This window comes from Globicephala melas, chromosome 20 (assembly GCF_963455315.2).
Source record: "Globicephala melas chromosome 20, mGloMel1.2, whole genome shotgun sequence".
In the NCBI taxonomy this organism is placed as follows: Eukaryota; Metazoa; Chordata; class Mammalia; order Artiodactyla; family Delphinidae; genus Globicephala; species Globicephala melas.
The window spans coordinates 3785803-3796604 of NC_083333.1; the positions used below are offsets into that span (position 1 = coordinate 3785803).

The window sequence follows — 10802 nt, forward strand, 5'->3', positions numbered from 1 at the left end:
AAACTATTGATATAAAGAAAAGATAGAAAAAATACTGCACAGGATAATAATCATGGCAATACACTTTTATGATTATTTACAGCTTCCTTTCACATAAAAGAGTCACACCTAAGACACTAAACAAGCCCATGACGTAAGTAAGGCAGATATTATCCCCATTTTACAGATGAAAACAGAAAACTGAAGTTCAGAGAGGCTGACTTACCCAAGGTCACTCTGAAAACTGCACAGTCAAAAGCTCTTTCTCTTACTACATAGTATACTATGTGCCATCACAAATTTGAGGCAGTAAGAGTCATGCCCAAATGGGCATAGTCATGCCCAAATGACTATGAGGACTATCCAAGGAAAGCTGCCAATAATTAAACAGAAAAGGGTCGCTTGAGATTCTTATAGCCATAATTACCCACAAGGCCATTATCTGGATATAAAACTATGATTTAAAATAAGTTAAATAAAAGTCCTTTAAAGTAAATTTCTAGAAGTCCTGCTATTTACTAACTTAACTTCATGCCTCTTGCACTAGACACAACACCCTGCTTTGGGGGATGTGAAACGGAGGGGGTGAGGATTTCACCAGAAAAAGTTAAGTAAGTTCTCTGAAATCCAACAGGATAAGACACTCCAAACTATAAAATATGAATAGGGGCAGGCAACAGCTTGTAGACCGTAGTGGCAACCCTAAGCCAAATCACAAGAGTGCCAGGCTGTGGTTTAAAGAAAACATGCAATCTGTAAGTCTGCACCTCAAGTTATTGCTACAGCAAAGTGATTAGTACCATTTATAGCAAAAATACGTAAAGTTTAGAGGATAATTCCAATTTTTCATCATAACAGGATGGGATTCCATATGAGCTTGGGGCTTTCTTGTCTTAACAGTAGCCCTTCTGATGACATAATCAATGGCTCCAAAGCCACTCAGAGAACCAAAGAAGGTAACTACACATCTCAGGCGTGTAACATTTGAAGTGGTCAAATATGCCACCGACAGCAGGCACCTGGAGAGAGTTTATTGGAGGCACTATCAATTCCAGTTATTTATATTCTACAACATTAAAATTTTCTTCAGCACAACCTCTGAGTGTGCTCTGTTTTCCTGAAGGCGCTACCACACAGTATGAAACAGAAATTTACAAATTGCTGAAACCTTGAACTTAATTCACAGCCACCACAATGTAAAAACACCTTAACTTTTCTATTCTTCAAGGTCAAAACAGACTTTGTCTCATCCCTCCCTCTCCACACCCAAGAAAATGGGGTATTCTAAAAGATGTCAGACGGAATAAGCCAATGCTTTTCATAAATCCAAGTCAATCCTCAGCAAAGGGCTTAAGATGCCCATATTCTACTTCAGTATTGATTCTAAGCCTTTTAACAGTTTAAGCTGACCACAAATCTCCCCTTCTACTTCTTCTATAGAACATTCTCCTTAAACTTCCTTTAAAAAATGAGCCTTCCTATAACTCCCATCCCTTGTCTTATATACATACAGACACACACAAAACCCTCAATGAAGAGTAGACTGAGGCCTAGTGAACACATGTGCAAAACACATTTTTAATACACTGCTCACCCTGAAAAGTATGTTGTTATAATGCAACAACAGAGAGTCTATATGGAACACCATAACAACAAATATGAAAATAAAACAAAAATGCCCCACAGCAGTCTGAGTAATTTAGAGAACAAAGATGCAAAACTAAGGCATGCTTACTATTATAGTATATCTCTAACCTTTTCTTTAAGGACGAAATTCTCCATGCTAATTACATCCAAAAAAAAAAAAAAAAGGGGGGCTTCCCTGGTGGCGCGGTGGTTGAGAGTCCGCCTGCCGATGCAGGGGACACGGGTTCGTGCCCCGGTCCGGGAAGATCCCACATGCCGCGGAGCGGCTAGGCCTGTGAGCCATGGCCGCTGAGCCTGTGCGTCTGGAGCCTGTGCTCCGCAACAGGAGAGGCCACAACAGTGAGAGGCTCGCGTACCACAAAAAAAAAAAAAAAAATTTAAGATTCTAATTTCCTATTGGTCAAAAATGTCAAAAACTGTAGAAATATTTAAAATCTAATATAACAATATTGCTGGCCCAAGTCACACACACCTTATGACATTTTTCTATTACACTTCCCAAACTTGAAGAGCTGTATATTATGTATGCCACAAATTAGATGATAAACAAGAAAACAGATCGATTATAGTCATCCTAAGGACCCTCTCAGTACCCTAAGTATTCGCAGTGAATGCTAAAGTAAGGTATATATTGGCCAAGGTACATACAGGGGCATATCCAGAGACTAGTCAATCTCCTTTATTTAGTGAAAACATAATAATCAGTCAGCAGTGAAGAAAATGTATCAGTTTTACATCTGAATAATTTTAGTCTTTTCAAAGTGTTTCACATTCATTATCCTATCAGACCACTGCAAAAAATTTCCTTATGTAGAGACTTGCCCCTAAAAGTAAATGACAAATTCAAGATCACAAAGGTAGTTAATTGGATCTGAAACTTGATTTAAAAATGTTAGCTCTGTTGGAGGAAATATAAATATATACAAGTTCCTCCTTAAAGCTCTCTTTTCTTAAAAACCTATTCCTACTTAAAATATCACTTAACTTAATAAGACCGAGGCTACCATAAACACTAAATTAAAATTCAGTTATTTACATTTAAAACAAAGCCAAAATTACCACTCTTTTTAGCTAGTCTACCTTTGAACCAGGAATCATATGAAAAACATTCCATCAATGACTCACTGTGTGCTTCTAACTGTGCTGGACCCTGGGGTGACTATTAGGGGAATTCTAACCATGGCTTCTTGCTTTTAAGAAAGTTTATACTCTATCTGATAAAAAGATAAAAGAAAACAATGCTAAACTATGTTCAACCTACCCTCCCAAAGGGAGACATGTTAAAGGGGGGTTCTGTAGAACCCCAGGTGACAAGCACACCAAGAAGTGAGGCTGCAGTGAGTTTAGTCTAAAAAGACTTCGTGGGAAAAATGAAGCTTGAGCTGCCCATTTAAGTGTGGACAGGAATTAAAAAAAAGATAAAGGCGGAATTAAAGCATTTAGGCAGGGGCTGGTGTAAACAAAGGCTGAGAAGCAGGAATAAGCTTGACATACACAGAAGAGACTAAGCCAGCTTGCCTGGAACACAGGTGCACACTGAGGCATAATGAGAATACGTTAGGTAAATTAAGTGGGGTCAGCTCCCGATAGACTGTTGCGGCATAGGTAGATGCTGTTAAAGTATTAAAATCATCGAATATTTAAACTGGAAAGAAATCGTACAGATTTTCTAGTCAATTCCAACAGATGAGGAAATCTAGGATCCACAGAGATCTAATGGCTAGCATAAAGACTGAGGCTGTAAATAGCAGAACAAAACTCAGACCCTCATTTAGGAACCCCAGTTCAACAATGGGCAGCATGGTATGATAGAGAAAGCACAAGGATTGATGAGAACATCAACATATAAGGATCTGCAAGCGTACATACAAGACAGTATTGTGTCTTGGGAATTCGAGGAGACTGATTTCCAGGGGTAACGGAACACCACAGAGGCATTACAGTTGATCAGAAAACCACTGTTTTGCCAGAAGAAATCACTTTCTGGAAAGAAGCAATCCAGAAGGAAAGAAGAGGCAAAAGCTAGTTTTCAGAGAGTTCTGAAGGATACAGGTGGATAAACAGTAGAGGCAGCAGGTATCTGGCAACAAAGGAAGAAGACGACTGATCTGTACACAGAAAGCTACAGGACCAAGTAAATGTTTAAAAGAAAAAAAATCTAAGTTTGAAGGTGAAAAGGAAGGCGCTCACATAAAGAAAGACTGAATTAGATGCTAGATAAGGTGGGGGGAGTGAGGGAACACAGAGAACTAATTGAGGACCAGTTGGAAATTGTTTTTAAAAGATGAGTTCCAGAATAAAGAATAAGCAATTTTTCTCACTCACCATAACACAGCCCTTGTCAAAAGAATATTCATTTTCAACTACTTATAAGGCCTTACAAACGCAGAACAAGCTTTAAGAACAAAGCTAAGGAGATTTTTTTTAAATCCAAAATGACTTCAAAGTTTTACAAATGTATCTGGCCAACTAACATGTAGCTTGTAACTTCAAAGACACTTGCCAATCATTTTATAACGTGAATTTTCTACCACATATTCGAACGACATTCCGATTAGCGTTCAATTTACAACAACAAATATGCTACTATTAAAAATAAAAAATCAGGGTTTACTCTCTAATATGTTCTTTAAAATGTTATTTTTTGGCTTTTTATATACCATTTTTACTTGACCAGATATGGAAAATGTAAGTGCTTAAGTGAACTTAAGCAAATCATTTGGTGATATCTTCTCTCAATTTCTTAAAACAAAAACCTTCCTATGACCAGTTTTCCTATACTCCTTTCCAGGAACAAAGTCCTACAGAGACTGGTGGGGCGTATGGAGCTAGGTGAGGCATGTAAGAAGGTTCTCCCTCTCATTGTAAGCAACCTGGATAATGAGCCACAAATTAAAGCTGCACACCTAAAATTTGCCAATTTCAATTCAGAAACTTACCACTCAGCACCATAAAGGCAGGTTAAGAAGAAGCAGAAGATATAACTTATCCATTCAGCTTTCTAGCTGCCCACCTTCACAACTCCCATCCCTAATCAAGAAAGTACTTACTTTTTGTTTGTTTGTTTGTGCATGCGGGATCTTCCCTGACCAGGGATCAAACCCGCATGACCTGCAGTGGAAGTACGGGAGTCTTAACCACTGGACTGCCAGGGAAGTCCAGTACTTACTTTCAAATTGTTAAGAATTGTTCAACTTAGGCCATAAATATTAGGTTTAGTTGCAATACCAGCAGGTTACAGGAATTTTATTTTACCCACTTGGAAACAAGGACTTGAGCTCAAAATGTCAAGATGGAACACTACCACTTGCTTAAACTGGGTCTACTGCACCAAGCTGCTGAGCAATACCCATCAGAGTACAACACATAATCAACAGCGGCTAGTAATGCATTTCTACTTTAATCACCACAAATATTAGAAGTCCAACCAAAACATCAATTCAATCATAAATAGAGCTGCCATCTTTAGACCTGCACATGATCTCTGCCTCAACACATGCCTTAGCTATAATAAAAGGACGCAGCCCACCTACCCCTGGACCCAGTGAAACAAATTACAGTCAATATATCCAAAATTTAAAACTTTTAGACATAGTTGAAATGCTTAAGACTCTCATACAAATATCTCTCACTACATGCAGGTTGTTTTCTCCCCTAAATAAAAAGGTAAATTCTTCTCTCCTAACTATACTTTTGGATTATTAAAACAAATCCTATGGGATACTTATCAGAAAAAATATTCCTGATTGTCCAGCATTCAATGCTTTTCATACTGAGGCTCTTATTATTAGGTCTGCTATGTGACCTTGGAAAGTCATTTAACCACTCTGAGCCTTAGTTTTCTTGCTTTCCAATCTCAAGGTAAACTCTAATTTGAATTAAACGTTTATTACTTCTATAATAAATTAATGTATATAAATGCCTTATGTTAAACACCGAAACTCTTATACTTTTACATCTCCAAGTCAGTGGGCTTTAACCTTGTAAGAGAAAAATGTGAGGAATAATTTGTCCTATGGATCTTTCTCTTAATTACAACCTAAGGAATATATTTTTTTAATGCTTCTGTTTAAAATTCTTACATCCTTACTTTTTAACAGATGGTGGTGAGTTTGATTCCACAATATTCATAACAAAGCAAACAACAAAGCCTAAGGTCTTTTAACTCTGGGGACAAAAAGAAGGAAAAATTTACTTGCATTACTGGGCATATAATCAAAATCATTCCTCTTGTAAAATATAGAAAACTATGTTTGTCATATGTGGCAGATAAGCCTAAAGATCAACAGGTAAGAAGTGAAGAAATAAAGTTTAAAAACTGGAAAATATTTTTAACTAAAAAAAACCTGGAAACTACAGTCGTGGTGTGAATCTATCAAATTCCCGCACCCAGATTAAACTGTCCACACAGATCAGCTTTGGGGTTCTGTGGGTCTTTTAAATCCTTTTTTAAAATTACACAGAGAAAGTCTTTTCTTTCAAGTTTTAAATCTAAGGCTCTATCAATAATACAATCCAATATATGCAGTAACATTTCACTTCCTCAAACAGATTAGTAGCACAGTCGTTTACATACTTTTTGGTCTGGAAGCATAAGGATGTGTGAAAGAACTTGAAGTCTCTGACAGCTTAATAATTCTATTTTATCTAAGTAGTTTCTTCTCAAATTTCTTCTCAATTCCTCTGCCTATTCCCAAATATCTTTCAGATATAGGTCAGAAACACTATGAGTCCCATAAGAAAATGTTTATGGATCAAATAAAAGTGGAGCCCTCCCCCCATTCAGCTCCCATAATCAGTTTTATGATTATATCCAGTAAACAAAATAGATTGACTCAATCTCAAACAGTTCCCCCATCACAGGAAGCCCATGGTAGAACTGCAGCTGCAAAAAGCATCCCTTTAAACGATCCCCAACTACCTAAGCAACACAAAGTTAAACTAAATCCTACTGACAAAAGGCTCCGGGTGCATTCATTCAGATCAGCCCCAGGATTTAGAGTTGAAGCTCAGGGAATAAAAAGGCACCTCTCCAAGCTATGAAACTTTTTTTCCATCTCAAATATTCTCAATGAAAGTTCTCTTGTCAGCTAAGAGGTGAGAGTTTAAAAAAACAACAAAACACTATTAGAATTAACGGCTTCAGGACCACTTCCCAGCTGTCTTTGCTCTCTGTTGTCAGTGGCTCAGATGCAGTTTCCCACTTTCCTTTCACTCTTCTCCCCTTAATCCCCAAGATTCCCACTATAGAAAGCAACATTCACATTCTCAGATCTCTGGCAGAAAATAAAGGGGGAAACTGCAACTACCAAGGAAGGGGAAAAAAAAAAAAGAAAAATATTTCAGAAGCAGGAGGGAACCAGAACCATGGTTTCCACTGCAAACGGCAATGTAAAAGCCAGTCTTGTCTTATCAGGGTATGGGGGGACGCCCGTGTGGGGCATCAAAAAGACGTGCAGAGTGTGTGCACTCGGAGCTCTCGGGGCGGGCTGAGACGACGGAGCAGAAAGTAACAAAACCTGTGCTTTCCCTGCTTTCTTCCACTCTTCCCCCTCCAAGAGAGGAAGCTGAAGAAACTGGGGGAGGGGCGGGACGTTATCGTTCTCCCATTGGGGGTACAGAAGACGGGCCTTGGGGGTTCCTTCAGTTACTCACCCCCAGTTAGGAGATCCACTGAGGGAAGAGGAAACCCCTAAATGTTACCCACCTCCGTTCACAAAAAAATAGTAAGGGGGGGGATGATTAAATCCACATGGAGAGCCCCTGTAAGCGTCCCCAGGTCACTCATCCCTATTAGCAAGCGGAAGGACTAGGATAAAGGGGATGGAGGGTCGGAGGGGTGGTCAGGGAAAAGGCCCCACCCCCGACTTAGGAGGGAAGGGGAGCTCGAGCCACCAGCTGTCCCTTCCTTGCCGCACCTCCCCCCTAGGCCACCCCCAATTATCCCCCCAGTCTTTCCTCTAGAGCCCGAGGCGGCCGCGGGGGAGGCGGCCGCGGGGGAGGCGGCCGCTCCTTCCTCCCCTCACCCACTCCGTCCCCACCCCCGCTCCGTCCCCACCTCCCGCCGGCCAAGGGCCCGTTACCTGCTCGTCGAAGCGGCTGACCACGGCCTGGACCCATTCCACCGGCCTGTGCGCGGCCATGTCCTCCCCGCGGCCGGGGGGCGGCGGAGGGACCGGGCGGCCGGCGCCCAGGGCCGGGAAGAGGGCGGGGAGCGGGGGCTGAGGTGAGGGGAGAGGCGAAGAGAGGGTCTGAGGAGTGCAGGCGCCGAACGTTCCCACGGGGGTGGGGATGGGTGGCCGGCGCCCGGCCGGGAGGGGGAGAGGGGAAGGGGGCGTTGGCGAGGAGGCTGGGGGGAGGGGGACGGGGGAGGGGGACTCGGGGAGGGGAGGGGGCCTCTTGGTCGCTCTCCCCACTAGCGCCGTCTCCCCACAGCCATCACAGTCCGAGACGCCGCCATGACACCCCACCGGAAGTGGGATCCTTTCCACGGCCCGGGGAGAGGGAGAGCGAGCGAGCTCGAGATTGAGAGCGCGGCTGGGAAAGGGGAGGGGGAAGCGAGAGGAAAGGGGGCCTGCGGCGCATGCGCCCGCTCCGGCCGGTTTCATTAATGAAAAAGCGAGTCCTCCTGGAGGTGACGTCACCTAACTCCTCCGGGCCCGGAGGCGCGCGTCCCTCTACGCCGCCGGGCTCACCTCGACTCGGACTCTGGTGGTAGCCGGAGAGAGTCTGAGCTGACCCGGGAGCATCCGCTCCCATCCCACCAACACCTCAGACTCCCCGTCCCCCGCCAGCCTCCGAGTTTGGATTGCTCCCCGGGTTGGAAGTTAGGGCGCCCTGAGGCTAGCATTTCTCCCTGCACACAGATCTCTGCCGCTGATTTCTGGGGAGCTATGCTCTGCCTTAAGCTCTCTCAAAAAATAAAGCACACAACCTCAGGTTTCCAGGTTCTTCGTAGCTACTATAGCCTGCTGAGTAACAGGAAAAAGTAAGGCCAAGGGAGATTCGGTGATTTTTTTCTTTTTAAACGTTCTCTTAAATCCCAATGCTAGACCCGATGGCAAAGTACTCAGACTCCGGAATCCCAGTCGACTTCCTCTGCTGAACTGATAGGCACCCGAGTTAATAAAACTTTTGCTTAGTTGATAATAGAAAGATTCAAGTTTCACCATCCTCAAAAAGCCTTTAAGGGCTTGGCATACATTATTAATTCAACACATTCATCCTTTCATTTAACTCTTTCAACGAGGCTTTCCAATAGGCATCATTACCCTCATGTAATGAGTCTGGGTCACAAGAGTTTCTGTGACTTGGCTGAAATCATAGAGTTGGTTGGTAGGTGTCAGAGTCAGGATGCAAACCCAGGTGGTTTGACCCCAAAGACAATAGAGACAGATTGTGGCTCTTCTGAAACAAAGGCGTTTTCTGTGCCCCCAATACCAGAGTTGAAATGATTTCGTGTGGAATTGGGTCATGATGGTTTTCCAGGTTTACATCCAAAACAATGGATGATCTATCTATATCTAACGTGAACTTTGGAATGTGTTCTTTTTAATTTCATTTTCCTCGATACACTTTACTTAGGCTAATGTTAAAGTGAGTTTACACATTCTGAGCACATACTAATTAAGAGCCAGTGAGGCCACACAGCAGGTTACTAACTGGGTGACAAGGTAGAGCAAAACCAGAATTTTAATTTTACCACAGAAAACCCACAAAGCCAATAGCACTTATACAGAGAGATATATCTGTGAGAGAAGTTTCCAGTCTCTGCCGGCTGGTGATTGTCCAAAATACATATTAAGTTAATTAATATTTCATTCCAATAGAACAAGAGGACAGAGTCTGGATGGTTCTTTTGTCCATTCTTTAAGGATGCAACATGAATACTGACTAATGTCTTTTAGATGATGTCAGAAATGATGCTGACAGTATTGAAGAAAAGGATGAATATTAAACCAATGTCCATCTATGCCTTCCCCAATTAGGACCCCCCAAAAGGCTCTCATTCATATGCCCACGAACGATCCCAGGGCCTCTACTTCGGGGCCGAACTTCCAGACCCACAATCTATCTTTCCTTTTCTCATACTTCTTCTGAAAGTCCCTAATTACTTCCCTGTTGGCATGGCTTTTTCCCTGTCCATTCCTCTCATTTTTGCTAGACTGGACGTAACTGCCCAAACTCTTGGCTCCCTTGCCTCCAGTGACATTTCACTGCCAAGGTCCCTCTGTGCTTCCCTTTCCTCTCCTTCTCTGGTTCCCCTAATTCCCCATTCCTCTCTAACTCTATGGTAAGACACCCAAACTTCAGGCCTTTGCCCTCTGCTCATCTTGCTTTACGCAGGCTCCAGCCAGCATGTCATTAATTTATCCTAATCAGCACTTGTTGTCCCGGGGCCTCCCCTGAGTGCCAAGCCACTCATTACAATTGGAGGTCTAGACGTCACTCCAAACCTCCTCTCCAATCAAATTCATTCAATTCCACTAAACCAATATTAAGTGCCCAAACACCTATTATATATATCATGCACATTATAGCAGGAATTCTAAACAAAAATGCCAAAGAAGTTCAGAAATTCACACATAGAGACGGGTGAACTATGGAGCACATCCCCTCACGTAAAGGAGCAGCTGTCACTCAACTCCAGTCAATTCCTGCCCTGCAGGAATGTTGACACAGTGTTGCTAGATCTTCCATCACTCAAGACAAGCAGGAGCTCTGAACTTACATATAAAACTCTTCCAATTTTTACACAGTGGCAGCCAATTCGCAGTTTTTTAAACACTGTGCAGCCAAACAAAATACATCTGCTATCTGAACTTAGCCCATGGAGCACCAGTTTGACTAGCTCTGGTCTAGTAGGAAGACATGGCCTTCAGAGTAAAACAGAATTTTGTGTCCTAACATCCCCCATTCTGCACCGTCCCGCACAAGAGGGTTTAGGGGAACTACTAGTGTTTGATACAGTTTGAAATGCATCTCTTTCCTTCATCTTCTGTTTCTTGGTCAGGCAACAATCTGCCGATCTTTTTCTTCAAGCTCTTCAAGAGGAGCATCCCCTCTATTCTCTTCTCTCTCCCACCTCCAGCATGCCAAGGAGCAAGCAACTTCTTAGGACCGAGGCGCCCATTTCCCCAGCCCTGGAAGTGTTGCTGGCCAACAGCGCTCAACAG

General features: G+C 42.7%; 1 protein-coding gene across 6 annotated transcripts in view; it reads right to left on the minus strand.

The window, feature by feature from the left end:
• Positions 1-7909, minus strand: part of NF1 (neurofibromin 1) — a 250416-nt gene extending 242507 nt beyond the window's left edge. For 4 of the 6 annotated variants that reach the window (XM_030862088.3, XM_030862087.3, XM_060290046.2 and 1 more), the window contains exon 1: positions 7710-7902. In XM_030862088.3, coding sequence (XP_030717948.1) covers positions 7710-7769 — 60 coding nt within the window. In that variant the 5' untranslated portion in view covers positions 7770-7902. Of the gene's footprint in view, positions 1-7709 lie in introns of all 6 variants that reach the window. The other 2 variants (XM_060290048.1, XM_060290047.2) reach the window with 2 other exon arrangements.
• Between the last annotated feature and the right edge of the window lie 2893 nt (positions 7910-10802).